The sequence below is a fragment of the Megalobrama amblycephala genome, linkage group LG11 (assembly GCF_018812025.1).
Source record: "Megalobrama amblycephala isolate DHTTF-2021 linkage group LG11, ASM1881202v1, whole genome shotgun sequence".
In the NCBI taxonomy this organism is placed as follows: domain Eukaryota; kingdom Metazoa; phylum Chordata; class Actinopteri; order Cypriniformes; family Xenocyprididae; genus Megalobrama; species Megalobrama amblycephala.
In genome coordinates this window covers 23,622,871-23,644,539 of record NC_063054.1, presented here as the reverse complement: position 1 = coordinate 23,644,539, position 21,669 = coordinate 23,622,871, and the positions used below count along the sequence as shown (strand labels likewise).

The 21,669-nt window shown below is 37.3% G+C and overlaps 2 protein-coding genes across 5 annotated transcripts; both read right to left on the bottom strand.

Moving 5' to 3' along the window:
• Positions 1–892: 892 nt before the first annotated feature.
• acbd3 (acyl-Coenzyme A binding domain containing 3) lies at positions 893–13,129 on the bottom strand. Of its 4 annotated transcripts, none has more exons than XM_048206826.1 (8): positions 12,790–13,129; positions 11,588–11,729; positions 11,097–11,237; positions 10,723–10,881; positions 9,741–9,924; positions 7,332–7,518; positions 4,570–4,836; positions 893–2,890 (listed from the first exon to the last, which is right to left on the bottom strand). In XM_048206826.1, exons 1-8 carry the CDS (start codon positions 13,055–13,057, stop codon positions 2,676–2,678), a joined length of 1,563 nt encoding a protein of 520 aa, XP_048062783.1. In that variant the 5' UTR covers positions 13,058–13,129; the 3' UTR covers positions 893–2,675. The 4 variants fall into 4 exon arrangements, with proteins under 4 accessions (XP_048062783.1, XP_048062784.1, XP_048062781.1 ...); XM_048206827.1 differs by having other exon boundaries at positions 4,570–4,833; XM_048206824.1 differs by having other exon boundaries at positions 4,570–4,854; positions 12,790–13,128.
• Positions 13,130–18,425: 5,296 nt separating this feature from the next.
• Positions 18,426–21,562, bottom strand: ccr6a (chemokine (C-C motif) receptor 6a). The gene is made up of 2 exons (XM_048206828.1): positions 21,246–21,562; positions 18,426–20,082 (listed from the first exon to the last, which is right to left on the bottom strand). Exon 2 carries the CDS (start codon positions 20,077–20,079, stop codon positions 18,964–18,966), a length of 1,116 nt encoding a protein of 371 aa, XP_048062785.1. The 5' UTR covers positions 20,080–20,082; positions 21,246–21,562; the 3' UTR covers positions 18,426–18,963.
• Positions 21,563–21,669: the final 107 nt, after the last annotated feature.

The following is a 21,669-nucleotide window of genomic DNA, read 5'->3' as shown; positions in this document are numbered from 1 at the left end:
TTTTCACCTGCAGGGACAGGACGACTGGTTGCAATCGAGGGAAAGATGAATGCGGCCAAGTACAGGGATATCCTGGATGAAAACCTTCTCCAGAGTGCTCAGGACATCAGACTGGGCCGAAGGTTTACCTACCAACAAGACAATGACCCTAAGCGCACAGCTAAAATAATGAAGGAGTGGCTTCACAACAACTCTGTGACTGCTTTTGAATGGCCCAGCCAGAGCCCTGACTTAAACCCAATTGAACATCTCTGGAGAGACCTAAAAATGGCTGTCCACCAACGTTTACCATCCAACCTGACAGAACTGGAGAGGATCTGCAAGGAGGGATGGCAGAGGATCCCCAAATCCAGGTGTGAAAAACTTGTTGCATCTTTCCCAAAAAGACTCATGGCTGTATTAGATCAAAAGGGTGCTTCTACTAAATACTGAGCAAAGGGTCTGAATACTTAGGACCATGTGATATTTCAGTTTTTCTTTTTTAATAAATCTGCAAAAATGTCAACAATTCTGTGTTTTTCTGTCAATATGCAGTGCTGTGTGTACATTAATGAGGAAAAAAATGAACTTAAATGATTTTAGTAAATGGCTGCAATATAACAAAGAGTGAAAAATTTAAGGGGGTCTGAATACTTTCCATACCCACTGTGTATATATATATATATATATATATATATATATATATATATATATATATATATATATATATATATATATATATATATATATATATATATATATATATATATATATGTATTTATGTGTTAAAGTTGTAGAATATCTTTTGGCCAATCTCTCAAGAATCAGTGAATGGGTATTTTGCAACACATCGTCCGAGTATGTAAAACATGCACATGAATAGACCGGTATCAGAAAAGAATCAGGCAGTACATACAGAGGAACACAAGTTTAATCAAAGATACGCTTTAGGACACTCATCCTCGAATGCATACAGATTAGATCACACTAGCAGAACCAATACAAAAACACTTCTCCGTGCCTTTATGGTTAGAAAATCTCTGGAGTTTCCACTTTAAATATGAAGACAATTTTCAGATCAGTTATTACCCTATTGCTCATTGTCATTTTCCCAAAAGCCGTACTTTGATTACCATGCCCAAATGTTACATTTCACTATACAAAGGCCTGAAGTCAGCATTACAAAAAAGTGAAAAAGAAAAATACATGGAAAGAATAAACGCAGGAACTTTTGTAACCAATCGACTGTACATGTGATATTAATGTAGTCTTTGGACAGATTTAGCATGACGTTCTCTATGAACATGGAATCATCACAGCTCTTAACACTCGATCATGTGAACACAGTGTAACAGCATCTGTATCTGTATATATGGATGATGTCTGATCACAGCTGGATAGCAGTGACCTGCATTACACATACAATCATGAACGCCACACATTTCACTCAGCAATACAGTCAGTGACGTATCCAGAGTGGCTAGAGCAGATATTTTTGAAGCAAAAATAAAATAATAAAAAAAGAAACTGTCTGAAAATTCTCAGCAACTTCACTGTAATAATCTTCAACACACTGAACAGTCCAATAAATAACAGAAAATGTTAATCAGCAACTGAAATGCTGCTTTTGATAGTTAAGTCTCATCAGCTATACAAACACTTCATTATTAATATAAAGGACAATGAGAGATGCTTGTTATTTTCTGTCATAGAGAACCAAGTATAAGTGTGACAAGTACACATTTAAATCAATATACATTAAGGTTTAAGTTTTGACATGGCTGTCTGTAACTACATGCATAAAACAACAAAGCAATGACCAAAATGAAAGGCAAGAATATTCTGAACTACTAGCTGTGCCACATTAAAATTCAATACTGATCTCGCATTGATGATAAAGGGGGAAAAAAACAAACAAACAAAAAAAGAACACAAAAAATCTGGGGCTCTGTGGAAGCAGAGAAGCGAATGATGGAAAGATAAACGTTATAGGACTTACAGACACGTACATGACCCTACTCTACCACAGAGATTAATAAATATTAAATGTTTTAGACTGAATCCATCCGGTTTAGAAAATGCTGCAAAATCTCAGTTCGTAAAGGCCTCCAGATCCACCTTTGCATCTTTAGAAAAGTCCTGTCCGTTCGTTTTATCTAGCACTCGCCGATGCACTTCGGTCCTGTGCGCCGACAGGGGGAGAAACAAGAGTACAGATGCACGCCATTGGCTTATTTATTCAGTGTTGACCTAAATAAGGAAGTACTCCAAGAGAAAGGCGTGTTAGTGTTTGCTCCGTTGTTTATTATCTAAACATGACGTTTGTAGGCCGTTTTAATTAGGATACACACATTTATCCTGCACCTCTTTGGATGAAATTAGAAGATGGAGGCTGAAATTAGTCACATTGGGTATAGAGGACAGTGATATCAAGCACAAAATCCTAGAGTATATCTTTAAGAGTGCAAAACAGAGGTGCCATGTACATGGCCCGTTCCTCCTGGACTTAAACAGCATGACAGACACACTCAAAGTTTGCATACACATCGAAACGCACACACACTCAATTTTAAATCTCTTTGTCCCTTCCCCAGTAGTAGACATCCCGTAAATTTCCTTATTTTGATCTTTCTTTCTTTCCAGCTATCTCTTAACATACACCCACACATTCCTGTCCCACAGTCTTGACTCCAGGCTTATCTGGTGTAATATACTCTGTAGTAGACGGTTTTAGACCTCCAGAGCGAGTAGGAGTTGTCGAACTTGAGCAAGTATATACCACGGCCGGGATACTGGTGACTCCCAGCGTACACCTCCTCATGACAGTCCCGCCGGTACACCGGCACTATCTCATCCACCTGTGGTTTTCCAGTCTCCTTCTTGGCTTTGTCCTCCTCAGACTGCCCTTCACCTGAGAGAAAGAGCAGGACTTAAATCTACAGTTTTAACAACAGAATCACAAAACAAACAATCTAGACCATTTATCAAAAGTATCCTTTTGATTTCCAGAGTTTAAAAATGCACTGACATTAATGGGTTATTTCACTCAAAAATAAAATTTCTGTCATTAATTACTCACCCTCATGTCCTTCCACACCTGTAAGACCTTCGTTCATCTTCAGAACACAAATTAAGATATTTTTGATAAAATCTGATGGCTCCCCCATTGCCAGCAAGATAATTAACACTTTCAGATGCACAGAAAGGTACTAAAAACATATTTAAAACAGTTCATGTGACTACAGCAGTTCAACCTTAATGTTATGAAGCGACAAGAATACTTTTTGTGTGCCAAAAAACAAAAACAAAATAACAACTTTATTCAACAATATCTAGTGATGGGCGATTTCAAAACACTGCTTCGAAGCTTTACGAATCTTTTGTTTCGAATCAGTGGTTCGGAGCGCCAAAAGTCACGTGATTTCAGTAAACAAGGCTTTGTTACATCATAAACGTTTCGAAATTGCAATGGTTCACCACTGGAGGGCGTGACTTTGGCAGTTTGATTCACGCTCTGAATGACCAATTCGAAACAAAAGATTCATAAAGCTTCGAAGCTTCATGAAGCAGTGTTTTTAAATCACCCATCAGTAGATATTGTTGAATAAAGTCGTTATTTTGTTTTTTTGGCGCACAAAAAGTATTCTCGTCGCTTTATAACATTAAAGTTAAACCACTGCAGTCACATGAACTGTTTTAAATATGTTTCATATGTGTAATATGTTTAAAATAAAAAAGCTTTCTGGGCATCTGAAAGTGTTAATTATCTTGCTGGCAATAGAGGCCTCACTGAGCCATCTGACTTTTATCAAAAATATCTTAATTTGTGTTCCGAAGATGAACAAAGGTCTTATGGGTGTGGAACGACATGAGGGTGAGTAATTAATGACAGAATCTCCATTTTTGGGTGAACTAACCCTTTAAAATTCTGGCTGATACCAACAAGCCGATATTAAAATTCTATACAATTTTGCATACATACTACTAACTAATATTCCTAAATAGCAAATATGCAGGGGTTGTACAAAATAATGCAAACACATTTTTATAGGGGTTAATATAATTTGTGTAGGCTACAGTGAAGAAACAAACATTGCGATTATCTTTTATTCATCTTTTTGTTGTTTACATTCTCTGGTTTGTATATCAGTGGTTTTCAGTAGTGTTTAGTACAAGTCATGTGTAAATGTTGTATGTTTTAAGTATGGCAAGACTTCATCAGCGAAGATAGAGGGCAAAAAAACAAAAGTGAATGATAGGGACCATCAAACACTAAGAAGGACTATGTCCAAATAACAACCTGAAAGCGTGAACTGCTGTAATAATCTGTCCACAAAAATGTTGGAAATTAATGGGAATTTATGTATGTGTATGAGTGTAACTGGAGCATGCTGCATAATGGATATTCATTTTGAGATTTGCTAAAGATACATTTAAAAGTGTTATTATTGGTGTTTTAAAAAAATGACCTAGTGTAAGCATTAGATGGGTAATTTAGGTCATCTAAATGTAAAAATAAAAGAAATGAGCACAACAAAATATCGGCCAATAACCGACATGGTACAGACATATCATGCATACGTTCCTCACCTTCTTCATCCTCATCTTCGTCACTAGACTCGCTGACGTGCACACTGACTGATGCGTTAGTTGAGTCAGTCCATTCAAAGAAGACTCCAAAGCCAATGTCATAATAGTCAGTAGCAAACTCCCAGAAGAGATAGGAGCCCTCCTCGTGGGTGGGGACCCGGACGGTCACCACTTCGCCCCGGCCCACCGTAATCACAGAGTCCACATCCTGACGGATCTTCTCTTTAAAGTCTTTTATCTGTGGCCGGGTCCACATGGAGGGGGCTGCTATTACAGGGGGAGAGTCTGAGAACCAGGAATATGGGATAGTAGTAAATAATGGATGTTTTTTTTTGTATTTTAAATTAGGGCTGGGTATTGATACAGATTTCATGATCAATTTCGATCTTCATTCAATTCAATATTGATTCATTTGAATATATCAGGTACAGTAAAGATAACCAATAAAAGGAATTTACTGTTAAAATTTCATCATAAAATTGACCTTTAAAAGCTAAGTTTCATATCAGAAGTAACAAATCACAAAGCATTGTGATTTCAGTGGGTGGGAGGTGCCCTACAAATAATGTTCAGAGGCTTTGTTCATGGACTAACAGATTGATTCTTGATATTTAAGAATCGATATTGGTTCATTAAAATAAGAATCAATATTTTACCAACCCAGCCCTACTTTAAATTGAAATGCACCAAATTATGAAATACTACACAGCATGAAAAGCAAAGTGATTTTCAGACACAAGTTCACAAATTCCTCATAATTAACCATAATTCATAATTAAACAGCATTTGAAACTCATTTGCTTCCATAATCTGACATATTCACAAGTAAAACTGGATATTTAGTATGACAAAAATTGACAAGACTTGATTTTATCCATTGGGAATCGACTGCATCGTAATCGTTTTTTTTTTAAATAACGATGAATCATTGATGAATCTTTCACCATATGCATATTAAGAAGGTAAATCCAATTTGATATCAAGTTGACATTAACAGCACTCAAACGAAGTTGTATAAATAAATAGGGCTGGACGATTATGGCCTAAAATCAAAACCTCGATTAATTGAACATTTTACCTCGATTGCGATTAATGAACGATTATTTTGTTTCTGTTTTTTCTTTTTTTTGCCTTCATAGTTCACTGACAACTGAACTATGTACTGTAAATATGATAAAGGTGGGATATTTTTTTTTCCTATTGAAAGAGTGATCTGACATAACAGCTCACTTTCAGAAGTTATTTTATCTATGGTTTGTAACATTTCTTAGAGATTTCTGCTTGTTGTAAGTCAGATAAAGATAAATTAGCACAGTACCAGTACATAATGAGAGTGATTGCGTGTGTGAATTAGTCATACCATCTCTCTATTAATTGTGAAGCTGTGGGTTGTAAATAGTTCCCTCAAAAGTTGAAAAATATATGCTATAATAAGTTGAGTTTCTATGCGACTTTAGTGATAAATCACAGGACAGCGCTGACAACTAGTTTATGCGTTCCACTCTGTGCGCACAATCTTCCTGTTTTGCGCAGCTACTGTCTGTATGAGTGTTCGTGCCACAATGCCGCTGCACGAGCACGGTAGCTCGAAATAATGTACATCCAATCGTCTAAAATCGCTTGAATGTTCAAACTGGCAAACCTTAAAAGGTGCCCTAGAATTAAATATTGAATTTATATTGGCATAGTTGAATAACAAGAGTTCAGTACATGGAAAAGACATACAGTGAGTTTCAAACTCCGTTGTTTCCTCCTTCTTATATAAATCTCATTTGTTTAAAAGACCTCAGAAGAACAGGTGAATCTCAACATAACACCGACTGTTACGTAACAGTGTGGGGTGTACGCCCCCAATATTTGCATATGCCAGCCCATGATCGAGGCATTACACAAGGGCAGAATGTCTGGATGTGCACAGCTGAATCATCAGACTAGGTAAGCAAGCAAGAACAATAGCGAAAAATGGCAGATGGAGCAATAATAACTGACATGATTTAGTGATATTTGTGAATTGTCTTTCTAAATGTTTCGTTAGCATGTTGCTAATGTACTGTTAAATGTGGTTAAAGTTACCATCGTTTATTACTGTATTCACGGAGACAAGAGTCGTCGCTATTTTCATTTTTAAACACTTGCAGTCTGTATAATGCATAAACACAACTTCATTCTTTATAAATCTCTCCAACAGTGTGTAATCCATTTTGAGGGTTATATTAGCTGTGTAAACTGTGTTTATGCTGTTCAAGGCAAGCGCGAGCTCCGGGGGGAGGGGGAGCACGAGAATTAAAGGGGCCACAACCTATATATCGGTGCATAGTTAATGATGCCCCAAAATAGGCAGTTAAAAAAATGAATTAAAAAAAATCTATGGGATATTTTGAGCTGAAACTTCACAGACACATTCAGGGGACACCTTAGACATATTACATCTTTTAAAAAGAAGTTCTAGGGCACCTTTAAAACAAATACAACTGACAAAGTTAAGTGAAGACGCAAGGCTCACCGCTCGCGCGCCATCACTATGTGTTGAACCAGCGTACACCTCCATGTTGCTTTTATGCCACTGCCTGGACGGGGCGGAGTCACGTGGCTACATACGCGGTAGTATGTTTTTAAGGGGGAAGTATTAACAGAATTAAAAAAACGAAATAACCGTCATGGGAAAATTACGTCGGTTAGAGGTTCTGAATTTCGGTTTCGATTACTTTTCGATGAATCGTCCAGCCCTATAAATAAACAATAAAAGCGATCAAACAACTCACCGGTGGGTCCATTCTCAGTGACCTCGTCTGCAGGCTCCAGGTCTGGCTCTCGCTCTAAGCTGTCAGCAGTGGACTCTGCCTGTCCGTTCAGTGTGGGAGCCTCCTCTCCAGAAGAAGGTGCTGACACCTCACTGGCCTCTAAAGTAGACAACACTATAGCATCCTCCTGTTGTTTCTGCAAGGCAGCCTGAAAAACAAAAACAAAAAAACATTGCAATAAAACATTGGTATGAGACAACAGAAACCAAAATAAATTGCATCAGTGAGTCAAAGTCATTACATGACAATAAAACCAGTTTAGCTTGCAGTGACAGGTGTGTAAAACACATTAAACAGTCTACCTTGATAACTGTACACCTGCAAAACAAATGCTACCCACTGCAATTTTGTTCTTTATACCAGTCGTTCTTAACTGGTGGGTTGCAGGTCTGTTCTGAATGTGAACAATAAAATGCAACTAATTACATGGGAGTGCACAGCAAAATAAACAGGCTTATCAATTTTTAAAACCGATAAGAAAAACTTTTTGGTAACACTTTGGTATGGGGAACACTTGACTATTAACTGCAAATTTTGCCTTTAAATACTAATATACAGCCAATATGCAAGCTAATAAGCACCTAGTTAATAGTGAGAATTCCCCATACTAAAGTGTTACCCACTTTTCATACTAAAAGGGACATCAGCACATACACACTACCATTCAAAAGTTTGGGATCAGTAAGAAGTCCATTATGCTCAGCAAGGCTGCATTCATTTGATTAAAACAAAATACATTAAAAACAGTAATACTGTGAAATATTACAATTTAAAACAACTGCTTTTCATCAGTGTTGTCAAAAGTACCGACCGCGATACCAAGTCGGTACTGAAATGTATAAAATGTGACTCTTTGAGTGCTGTTGAGCGGATTCGTAAACACCTCTGACTGGCCTTTGTGTTCACGCGCTCATCAGATATGTCTGCGATTGGCTACAATGATCAACGCAAGGGACCGTTTGAAAGCACGCTGAAGTGTTTGAATTTGAAAGCGGGAGCGTGTGTATCTGTCTAAGCGCTCAGTGAAGAGAGTCACTGATGTCTGTTTACAACATGATTTTGAAGCATTGATCATTGAAGCCAATCACAGACATATCTGATGAGTGCATGAACACAATGGCCAATTAAAGGCGTTTAAGAATCAGCACTCAAAGCATCACATTTTTAAAATTCTGTACGGTCTGTACTTTTGACAACTCTGCTTTCCATTTGAATATATATTCCATTTGAATAGAGTGACAAAACTGATTTTCAGCAGCCATTAAGTGTCAGTCTTAAGTGTCACAAGATCCTTCAGAAGTCATTCTAATATGCTGATTTGTTGCTCAAGAAACATTTCTTAATATTACACACTGAAAACAGTTGTGCTGCTTAAAGGTCCCGTTCTTCGTGATCCCATGTTTCAAACTTTAGTTAGTGTGTAATGTTGTTGTTAGAGTATAAATAAAATCAGTAAAATTTTAAAGCTCAAAGTTCAATGCCAAGCGAGATATTTTATTTAACAGAAGTCGCCTACATCGAACGGCCAGTTTGGACTACATCCCTCTACTTCCTTCTTTAATGACATCACTAAAACAGTTTTTTGACTAACCTCCGCCCACAGGAATACACAAGAGTTGCGTTTGTAGAGTGTGTTTGTCGCCATGTCGTCGAAACGCTGTTATTTTCATCCCGCAGTCCAATCACCGGGTCTGATTCCGGCTCAAATTGATAGGGTAAAATTAAAGACATGTTTACAATAACACTGAGCGCATCTCCACGTTATGGTAAGAGGCGTGACTTTTCCGGGCAAGATGCGCTCTCTCTATGGCTCTGGGTGCGCTCAGAGCTGTCGAATCACAACACAGGAACCGCTGGCACAATCAGAACTCGTTACGTATTTCTGAAGGAGGGACTTCATAGAACAAGGAAGTCATCAGCCCGTTTTTATGACAGTGGAAACAGCGGTATACAGATAAGTAAATTATGTGAAAAATACTGTGTTTTTTTACACGCGAAACATGAACACATGTTATATTGCACACTATAAACACAATCAAAAATTCAAAAAAACACGAAAAACGGGACCTTTAATATTTTTGTCGAAAACGTTTTTTTTTTTTTTTTTTTTTTTTCACGATTTGTTGAAAAGAACAGCATTTATTTGTACAAATCTTTTGTAACATTATTTATTCACTTGTACAATTATTTACTATTATGTAACATTATTTATTGTTATTTGAATTAATATATCCTTGCTGAATAAAATTATTACTTTCTTTTTTTAATCATACTGAGCCCAAACTTTTGAATGGTAGTGTAAATTTTCAAAATGTAATCATGGATGACAAAAGCAGGGTGGGACCGGGAGAATGAATCACAGGCCCTCACCTGCTGCTGAGCGAGCTGCACCTGATACAGCTGCTGCATGTACTGCTGATAGTGCTGCTCCTGCAGCTGCCGGATGAGGATGAGCTGCTGTTCGGGACTGTCGGGGTACTGCTGCGCTGCATACTGCTGGAACTGCACCGCTGTCTGCGCATTGAGCGCAGCCATGATCTGCTGCCTAACACACCAGAGAGCGTGAGAAAAGAAATTGTGCACAATAAAGCATGTGGCACCTCACTAGGGTTGCATAGCATACCGGTACTAAAAAAGTACCACAAAAGTTTTTCACCTCATTTAAAAAAAAACATTACTTCAGGTGGTTGAAAGATTGTGCCAGGTGGTGCTAATTACTTTCTCGTCTTTTCATCTGTCATGAGTTTGCAGATTAATTTTAAATTACTGAAAGTGCTAGTTTAATTTTATCGATTGTCCAATACCATTTATTTGTTGACTAATGTATTGATTTAGTATCAAAGGGACGGCAAAACTGAGCTGTAATCTAAAGGCTGGAATAAATTACATGAGTTTTAAAATCCGAACAGATTTTACTTAACACTTGCCGACTTTGTAAACAGTTACAGAGGAAAAACTGGGCATCACACGCTAAACGACTCAGGATCACACACTACCAGACTTTCAAGTCATTCCAAACACAACAAACTCACACGTCTTGCTGCTAGGAGATGCATGAAAAATGAAAACAATATTCCAAAATCGGCTCAAAATATCAAAATGTGTTTTGATATTCTCAGACTGAATGAAATCGTAGTCTGAAGCTAAAACAAGTCTCTGGCCATTGTAAACTACTCAAGTTTCTGCAAAATCTGCCAAATCAAATCTGCTGACTGGTTCTGACTTTCGGCAATTCCTCCAGAACTGCTGAAAATCTGGGCAAAGGTTGTGTATTGTATTCCAGCCTTAAGTCTCTCAACAAAACGATGATGTTTTAGTTCAGTTCTGAAACAAATCAACCGGTGTTACTCACTTCTGCTGCTCTACACGGAGTCGTTCCTCCTCAACTTGTCTTCTTTCCTCTTCTTCTCTCCTCAGCCTCTCCTCTTCCTCACGCCTGCGTCTCTCCTCCTCTTGCCGCAGTCGCTCACGCTCTTCTTCCTCTCTGCGCCTCCGCTCCTCTTCCTCCCGCCTTCTCAGCAAAACAAACAAAAAAAGGTTGATTAATTTTATACTGGAGCCCAATTTCTTTTTGTTGACGCTGTGGATCTCTCAGAGAAGTCTATATCTCAAGAGACCCACCTGATTAAAGGGTAAAACAGCAAAAAAGTCTAAATTAAAAGTGTGTGACAGCAATAAAGATGAAACTGATAAAGAAAGAAAATCATCTTTATCTGCAAGTCTGACCTCTTTCTCTCTTGTTCCTCCTTTTCAATCTTGTGTGAGGCGACGAAAGGTGCAAATAAATTGCAACATTTATTCAACAGCTTTACAAACTCAAGCATGGCCTCGTCCTTCTCCATGTTGCCCAAAGATGCCCATTCTCTTCTAAAAAAAATTGATATTAAAAAAATAAATCTTACAAACTGCAACAAATTTATAGCATCTATAAGATCAGTATCATTTTAAATTAAAGAAAATATTAAGCCAAACATATATTAACATTTAAATCTTCATTTACTATATATATATAACATTTAATCCCTTTGGACATCTATGTACAACTAGAAACAGTTCAAGGACACTAGCACTAAAAGTAATTAATTCATTTTCAATCTCTCCTGCATTTTCAACATCATACTAATAAATGAATTCCACAGTATATTCATTAAAAATGCTAATGTGACACTAACAGCAAGGAGGCACATTAAGGTCAAATATCAAATCGTCGCTCATACCTGCGGTCATTTCCCAGCACATCGAAGAAGCCCACCTCAGGGGAAGCATCAGGGTTGTAAGGTCCCTGCAACACCTGCTTGTGGAGGGCTACCAGACGAAGTTTATCCTCATAGGTTGGGTGGAAGGCTTTGCCATCTTTCTCTGAGGAAAAAACATCACAAATAAGTGGCTTTAAAACTGAAGGTAGTTCTCAACACATTATAACAGGGATTTCCAAACTTTCTCGACAGCTAAACACTATATTTACCTAAAGCAGACCCTGAGATTATAAGTTAATAGTTCAACAATTTAACAACACATTTGCATGTTCACTGTTCTCTGACGTTGGGTTAATGGTCACATGACTTGCAGGTAAATATAAAATATATTGTCTTTTTTTAGTAAGTGTTTAATTTAATTTGAATTTTTTATGATTTAATTATTAGCTTTACATAAACTCACAAACCCCAGTTTAGAATGTGGGCTAATGCACATTTCTAAGTCAATACAGAAAATGTCAAAATCATGAAAAGATTATCATGATTTTTCTGTGAAATGTGCAAAAGATTTTTTGTGCATGCTTTGAAAGTCAAGCGCAAGATACATTAGTGGCATTAGTCCTCAGCTGGAAACCGAAACATCTTGTTTGGGACATCAGTTGTGCATTAATGTGTATAATTAGTGAGCTGCAGCACTTAACAGACTATACAGCTGATGGACACGACCATACTTCATTCATCATCAGCCCACAGAAAAGAAATGGGTGTAGATCTGCAAAAAGCCAGGACTAAATATTTTAAATGGACAAAATCTACAAGTGCTGAACAAACACACCTCACTGTCAAGAGACCAACCAAGATCAGCACTTGTGGTTCACTTGTCTATTTTGAATATTTATGCAATCTTTCATAGTCTCTGTGAATTTAAGACATCAGTCAGGCACATGACACACAGTGGTGCTGTCAACGGTTAGGGCAGTTCCTCTAGTCTAGAGGACCTCAACCCTTGAACACAGCGACAGAAGTGAACTACAAGACCTGTATAAGCAGAACTTTTTGTAAAAACCAAACACGAAGAATGAAAATGACCCCAAGAAGAAAGCCACGACTTCACTAAATCTAAACAACAGTGCGAAATCAATCTGTAGCATAGAGATGAGCATGCTAACGCATGTTTGTGTTAAATCAATGTCCATATTAGTGTATATAGTGACATAAAATACCTTTAAAGAACCTGAGCGCCAGCCCGTAGAGCTCGACTAAATCAAAGCCCCATTTCTTCTCGATTGTACCGCTGTTGGCAGGTTCGCCCTCCTCCCCATCGACACTCAGGGGGTTGTCAGCGCTCTGGTCCGCCGGACGGGCGGCGGGCGTCTCGGCCTGTTCCTGCTCGCCCTCGGAATCCGGGCTTAAAGTCAAACCGTCGATAGAAACTTCGAGCCGGCTTGAATTTGCACTGTTGAGGTCGCCGCTCTGAACCTCTGTCGCCATCGTGCAGAATGTCAGCTGAAGCAGCCACGTACCTACTTCCGCCCTGCTCCACCGGAACTTCCGGCAGCATGACGTTGAAATGTTCGACTACAAGAGCTTCAAAACCTTGACCAATTATTCTGCGTTTATTAATATTAAGAATTACAGAACATGAAATGTTCTGAATCCAGAGCCATTTTTATTTTATAGATGTTTTAAACAATATTCTACCAGCTTTGCAAAAAGTAAAGACAAAAATGCTGTTTGAGCACGTAATATTATTATAACGCATAGGCCTATAATATATTTATATATCTATTTAACCAGTTAAAATGTATGGCAGTGTATATTATAAATAAACACCTTTTTATTGTCAATATGCATATGTTAATAGAAAAAAAGCACCACATATATCATTATAATATAAATAAAATAAACATAAAAAAATAAATATACTTTGGTTAATGATGTTGAAGACAAGTCATTTAATATTTGACTACTGTCTGAAGCGCTAGAAGACACAAAACAAACTGAAAAATAAATAACTTAAAACAAATAAATAAAATAAATGATTACATCATGTAACACACTGTCCAATGACAATGGAGACCCGAGGTACATTATATGTTAATGAAATACGGGGGTGTAGAAATGACCAAAATACCAAAGGTACTGCAGTTATAGCGACTAACAGAACTGTTGTAACTTATTGTGTTATTTTTCATGTCTAAAAAAAAAATAAGTAAATGACAGAAGATTCTAAAAGTTTTCTTATACTGCTTGAACAAAACATCACAAAAAGTGTCCATTTAAAATAAACATTGTGCTGTTCTATGCTGTAATTGGTGGCATTTTATAAAAAATAAAATAAATGAACAATGTTTAGTATTTTTATTTATTTATTATGTTTTTTATTGTTTGTTTTCTTGGGAAAGGGGGGGAATTCACATTGTAAAATATCATCAGCAACACATGGGGGCACTTTTGAAATCGTAACAATGTAAAACAAAAACAAAAAAACCCCTTTAACATGTGCCCTTGACTATGAAAAAAGAAAGCAACATCCAAAATTCACATTCGAAAACATAGTAAATTAAACCGTAACCTCTGAAAAGTGAGAACAGTAAAAAAAGAAGAGTTGATCTGTGCCTTTTAATAACAGAAATCAAGAAAATAATCAAGAAAAAGGGAAGAAATAAATATCTGTACATTTTAAAGTGTAACAAATATGAACCAAACATGAACTCATAACCTTGCACTTGGGAAAGCAAGAAAAAGGGCAGATAAATGCAAAGAAAACACCACTGAGGCCCTGTCCCAAATGGCACACTTCATGTCCACATATATATGTATTCTAGTGATGGATGACTATAGGAATTTGGCCTGTGTGTCACTTCATATAGTGCCATGTCAAAGAGGAAGTCATGACTTCACTTTAGTGTTCTTGATCACTAAGGTGAACTTAAAAACATATGAATGAGAATATACAGGTGCTGGTCATATAATTAGAATATCGTGAAAAAGTTAATTTTTTTATTGTAAATTATTTTTAAAAATGAAACTTTCATATATTCTAGATTCCCTACATGTAAAGTAAAACATTTCAAAAGTTTTTTTTTTTTTTTTTTTTTTTTTTTTTTATTTTGATGATTAGAACGTACAGCTCATGAAAGTCCAAAATCCAGTATCTCAAAATATTAGAATATTTCCTAAGATCAATCAAAAAATGGATTTTCAAAACAGAAAAGTTCAAGTTCTTATGTTCATTTGTACACTCAATACTTGGTCGGCAGCACATATTACAGCAAATGACTTGCTCCTAGCACAAATTACAGCATCAGTGAAGTGTGACATGGAAGTGATCAGCCTGTGGCACTGCTGAGGTACTATTGAACCTTCAGATTATCTGTATATTGTTGGATCGACTGTTTCTCATCTTTCTCTTGAAAATATCCCATAGATTCAGTGGTCAGGCATGTTGGCTGGCCAATAAAACACAGTAATATCATGGTCAGCAAACCACTTGGAAGTGGTTTTTGGACTGTGGGCAGGTGCTAAAGTCCTGCTGGAAAAGGAAATCAGCATCTCAATAAAGCTTTGTCAGCAGATGGAAGCATAAAGTGCTCCAAAATCTCCTGGAAGATGGCTGCATTGACTTTGCACTTGATAAAACACAATGGACCAACACCAGCAGATGTCACGGCCCCCCAAATCATTACTAACTTCAGAAGCTTCCCACTAGACTTCAAGCAGCTTGGATTCTGTGCCTCTCCAGTCTTCCTTCAGACTCTGGGACCATGATTTCAACATGAAATGCAAAATTTACTTTTATCTGAAAAGAGGACTTTTGACCACTGTTCACTGTCCAGTTCTTTTTCTCCTTAGCCCAGGTAAGATGCTTCTGACGTTGTTTCTGTTTCAGAAGTGGCTTGGTAGTCCTTTTCCTGAAGATGTCTGAGTGTGGTGGCTCTTGATGCGCTGACTCCGGCTTCATTCGACTCATTGTGAAGCTCTCCCAAGTGTCTGAATCAGCTTTACTTGACAGTATTCTCAAGCTTGTGGTCATCCCTGTTGCTTGTGCACCTTTGCCTACCCAATTTCTTCCTTCTAGTCAACTTTGCATTTAATATGCTTTGATACATCACTCTGTAAACAGCCACCACATTCAGTAATGACCATCTGTGACTTACTCTCTTTGTGGAGGGTGTCAATGATTGTTTCCTGGACCATTGCCAAGTCAGCAGTCTTCCCCATTAGTGTGGTTTCAAAGAACAAGAGATACCCGGAATTTATACTGTAGGGATGGTCATTTAATGAAACTCAAATGTAAATATTCTAATATTTTGAGATACTGGATTTTGGACTTTCATTAGCTGTATGCTCTAATTGACAAATAAAAAAATAAAATAAAAAAAATAAAAAAACTTTTGAAATGTTTTACTTTACATATAGGGAATCTAGTATAAATGAAAGTTTCATTTTTTAAAATAATTTACAATAAAAAAATTAACTTTTTCACGATATTCTAATTATATGACCAGCACCTGTACTTCAGTTAGATTTTTATTCATTAGAATTTGTAGGTGTGCCAATAATTGTGTAATACATTTCAGGAAAAAAAAAAAATTTATGATAAGATTTTTCTACTTTCAACTATTTGACTTTAATAAAGGTTGGATTTTTGTGAATATTTTAAATGAAAGACAAGAAATTGCAAAAACAAATTTTCAGTCAGTTTTGCTCATTTACCAATATTTGTGAGGCATGTAAAGTACATTTCAGGCAGATCTAAAGACCACAATGCAACACGATTGTGATGTCACAATAGCAACTCACAGTGCTCCCCCTTAATTTACCCACACACATTACATAAACAATGGAGTGAAAAGTAGTTTACAGCTGTAAGTAAAGTTAGGTCAATTAAGCAGTTTAGAAGAGTTATACTGAGATAAAACAGCATGGTTCCAGATTCCAAGTGATCAAGGGTTTAGGTTGTTCCATTTCAACCCACTGCAAGGGTTTGCCAGTAGTGGGCACTCGTGCAATGCAAATAATGACACAAGTGTACAAGACCGAGGAAAGTTAGTGAGCAAGGGAATGCCATAAAACAGTGGACTTAAACGAAACCCATGACTTAGGGTTCCATTTAGGACAGGGACAGAGTGGAAGCAAAGGTTGGTTATTATTTCAGACACTTGAGTGAAGCATGCTTACATCTATCCCTCCCATGATGTGAGCCCACTTTTCAATCTTTCATATAAAGTATAAAAAAAAACAACACATAGTTTGGCAAGTCACAAAGAAAACTATATTTAGTAAAACCAGTGAAAGTCATAAAATGGCTCAAAGGCTATTTGTGGAGGGAACAGAGCTGACATGCCTGTCAAATATACAAAAAAATAAATACCTAATTGAAAATAAATAATGACAATGTCATCATTAGCCCAGCCAACATGTCTATGTGGGCCCCAAATGGGTTTTATCTGGGTTCTATGGGCATCATCTGGGCATGAGGTTGGAGTGGGCACTTTAATGGGCTGAATGTGGGTTAGGTTGCCCATTATTGTTTATTTGAGGGTCCCATAAAAAAAATAAAAAAAAAAAGTCAAGGGATATAAACTCCCTATCAAGGTAAGATATGTGTTCAAAAGTTTACATACCCTTTACAGAATCTGAAAATGTCAATTATTTTAACAAAATAAGAGTTTATGACTTTTACACAGCAACAGTCTGCCAAGATAGGATATTTTTATTTTAATAAAATAATAGCTTCCTTGAAACTTTGGGAATGTTTGTCTCCTTTATATCTATAGATTTTTTGGTAATATTGTATATTAGAGCGTCATTATAAAATAACTATTGGACACTCGCTCACAATTGGTCTCTCTGTGCTCTTATACTATTCTGATTCAATAGGGGGCAACAGAGGGTGCTTTTACTCAGCATGAAGTTTAGACTAGAAAAATCACAACAAATTTTAACGTTCAATTTTAACATGGACAGTTTTACACAGAAAACATTTTTAGGATCACAGGATCCTTTTTAAGTTTAAGTTTTTTTTAGATAGTTCACCTAAAAATGAAATGAAAATTCCGCCATCATTTACTTACCCTCATGTAGTTCCAAACCTGGAAGATATTATTTTTTTCCGTGAAGCTGTGAGAGTTGTGTCTATGAATCACGCAGACACAAATTAGGACTATATGGTGGTGGATATGTGTATTCATGCAATTCTAGAAATACAGACTGTAGAAGTAAGCTATGGGACACTGACAAAACAAATAGAAGTACATTGTTCTGTGTTCTTTCAGTAATGGAGAAGTTCACACTGAAGCAAAGCAGTTAATCTGTAACCCTGATTTTTGGGAAAAAGAATATGTTAACCTGAAACCCTACGCAAAGAAAACATCAACCCGTAACTAGTTTGAGAGAAAAAGAGACAATCAACACAACCTGCGACTTTGAAATTGGGGAAAAGAGAGGGAAACAATGTGGAAATATGTGAAGAAAACATTAACCTGTAACCGTGAACTTGAGGTAAAAGAGAAGCTATGTAGAAATGAGCAAAGAAAGCATTTTTTGAAAGCATTCTTTCAAAGATGATCAGATATACTGCTCAAATGTTTGGGGGTGGGGGAAAGACTAATTTTTGTAGAGGACTGTAATGCAAAAGGGTATAGGAAGGCGAATCCGGGTGCTTGACTTCTAGTAGAAACAATAACATTCAAACCTATATGATGAGTTTCAAATAATGTTAACCAGATCAGAAATTAAATTTATCATGTATTATTGCAGCATAGACAAACTAAATAGAAAAAAAGTTGTTAAAACTCAGTTGATCTATTGCAGAGATAAGCTTGGTGAATTATAAAAGAAGCACTAGTTCTCATTTCAGAGTGTCACCCTTAATTATTTTTGTATTTTAATACTTTGCCTAAATTTATTTAGATAAAACAGTGTCTGTTTATTTCAGGTACATTGGGCATCATTAAAGATATGTACAACAGGTAGATAGTACAAATAGAAAAATAACGTACTACATATAGTGCACTTCAACTGCAATATTCATTCATATACAGAAGACTTTTTACACTGCCATTTTTACATATCGCAAACAAGGAATGACCACATTGATCTCATCTGGAAATGGTTCTTATGTGGTTTGCACTTTTCCCTCTTGTTTATAATTGGTAGAATTTCTCAAAATCAAAAATATCAAAGAAAAAATTCATTCCTTAAAATATGCTGTCATCATTTACTCACAATCATGCTGTTCCAAACAAAACATGCATGACTTTCTTTCTTCTGTGAAACACAAAAGACAAAGTCATACAGGTTTGGAACAATATGAAGATGATCAACATTGATTGATGCTAATCAGTCTGTCAGTCACAAAGCTGGGTACGTTGCCCTTAATCAGCACCCAATCACATGGTAAACGAAGTCCCATTGTCATTGGTCGAGCCATCCATAGAGCGCCGTGTGGAAAGGTACATTTCTGTGGTGGCGCGTGAGGACCGTCTCGCTGACATGTAGTTCTTCCCCAAGCACCAGATGTCCCTTAGGATCTTACGGAAGTGGTTTCTGAAATTTACCCCAATGAAGGCGTACAGTAGGGGGTTGAGACAAGAGTGCAGGTACGCCAGGCTTCTTGTGATGATCATGGTCAATGAGACGGCTTCCTCATGGCTGCAATCCTGTTCTTCAAACATGCTGATGGTATAATACAACAGTGCTAAATTGTAAGGCATATGGCAGACCACAAACACAAAGACCACTGTAAGGACCACACGCACTGCCTTGTGTCTCTGAAAGTTCTTGGCCCGAAGGAGAGTGACAATGACGCTGGAGTAACAGAATCCCATGATCAGTAGAGGCAAGAAGAAACCCATCGCCACCTGAGAGCTGGGCACCACGGTTTTCATCGTACGTGCCGTTTGATTTGACTGAAATGAGAAGAAGCAGACATAGTCCCTGTCGTCGTCGCCGCCTTCTGTACTGTTTGCAATGAATGCGGTTGGGCCGGGTTGGTAACGCTCATAAAATATGAAGGTGGGGAGGGACAGGAGCAAGGCCAAAATCCAGACGGCTGCACAGACCAGGTGGCTGTAAAGCAGAGTGCTTGAACGCAGCCGGAAAGATCGGCGGGCTTGCACGATGGCAAGGTAGCGATCTCCGCTGATGCAAGCCAGAAGCAATATGCCGCTGTACAGGTTCACGCTGTAGATGCCACGCAGCAGCTTGCAAGATAAGTTCCCCATGGACCACCCGTACTGCTCGCTGTAGATAATCAAAGGCAGGGCCACCACAAACAGGATGTCAGCAATGGCCACATTCAGCAGGTACACGTCAGTCATGGACTTGGTTCGCTTGTAGAGAGCGTACGTCACAATCACGAGGGTGTTGCCAATGAAACCGGCTACACAAATGATTGGGTGAATGAACAACTGGAGGAAGTTCTCAATGTGGAGCCTGCGCTCCATCGAACACGGCTCCTCAAAATCATCGTATGAAATCTCTGGAGTGGTCAACTCTTCATCCATTTTCTGTAAGGAAAGGAAGAAAAGAAGAGGAACATCAGTCAAATTATTTATTTTACACAGAGCTCACGTGTCAAGATAAAGCTGCCTGACTGAAATCTAAAGAACTAGATTTAAAAAATTCATAATGGACTAGAATATGAATTATACGAGATTAAAATATTAAAAACAGTAACACACAAGAAGAAATTTGTTTGTAATTTTTCCTAAGAATGAAGAGGCAGAAGTATGTGCCATTTTGTCGCTGCTTTAAAATATTCTGTACGAATAGTTATAGGACAGATTAGGTCCAATAATCCAATAATTCCCTCTACACCAGGAAAAAGCTCAGTGCAAATGTCACTTTGTAGTTTGACATTTTATCTTTGCAGAAAGAGGAAATCTGCAGAAAATCAGGTCGCATACACAGCAAGAGATTCAATGCACGACCTATTTAGTGGCTATTAGTCCGGGAGAGGATGTTTGTCTAGAAAAAGTGTTGCATTTCTCAAGTAAATGACTACTTTCCATGCCTTCATAAGTTTTATGGCAAGCATCAAACATGTAGAAAAAACAAACAAACAAACAAAAACAGAAATCATGATGCGCATGTTCAAGAAAACGCATAAAGGTTTTTAAAAAAAAAAAAAAATAATAATAATCCTGTGCTTACCATTGATCCAAACAATAATTTATGACAAATCTTTGCTTAAAAAGCATCTTTTTATGTTTGCATGTCATACATATTTTATAGGGGCAATGTTAATTCAATAAGAACGCGTATACTGAGAAAGTGCTTTGTGCACATAAAAAAAAAAAAAAAAAACTAGTGTTTACAGGGTTGCTGTTTTGTTTTGTTTTTTAAAATGTTATTCATGACTTTAGTAGTTACTGGCATACAGAAGAATTATGCATATCCATTCATTGCTTGGAAAAAAAGTATTTCAAAAGACAAAGTATTTTACACAAAAGCACTTTCCCTTTGCCAATATATAGTTGCGTCTCACTTAAATACACATCGTGCACACTAAAACCTTCCATTCTAATTCCAATCTGTTTCCCACAACACAAAAACAAATAAATTATCTCCTGTCTGCATACTATGTAGTTAATAAAACAAATAGAGACTGACTAGCATTTCCAACTAAAGATTTATCATGTGACTGAAACAGAAAAAAGAAGCGACTTACCCGTATCTACGCAAACAAGTCTAATGGAATGCAGTGTGAGGTTTCTGACTTCTGTTCCTTCTGGTAACTGATGAGGAAAGAACACTTGGGCAGGGCCCTGCTGCGTAATAAGAATGACAATTATCTAACCTGCAAGCAGGAGGCGGCGCTTCACTGCTGCCGCTGTAGGTGTGAATGTCAGACCATCAAAGAAGCCTAACACATGTGTACTACTAAATAGATTATGGTTTCAAAAAGTGCCACCCAACAGACGTCTGCTTTCAGCGCCTCAATGCACGGTTCAAAAAAACTTGCAGACTAATTTCATTGACAATTCTACGGCACTCTTACTGATGTTAAAACTGTTACACAACTTAATGATTTTGATTTTTTTTAAACGGAGAACTTTCTATCCTTTCATTTCTGTCCTTCCATTTTTTTTTGT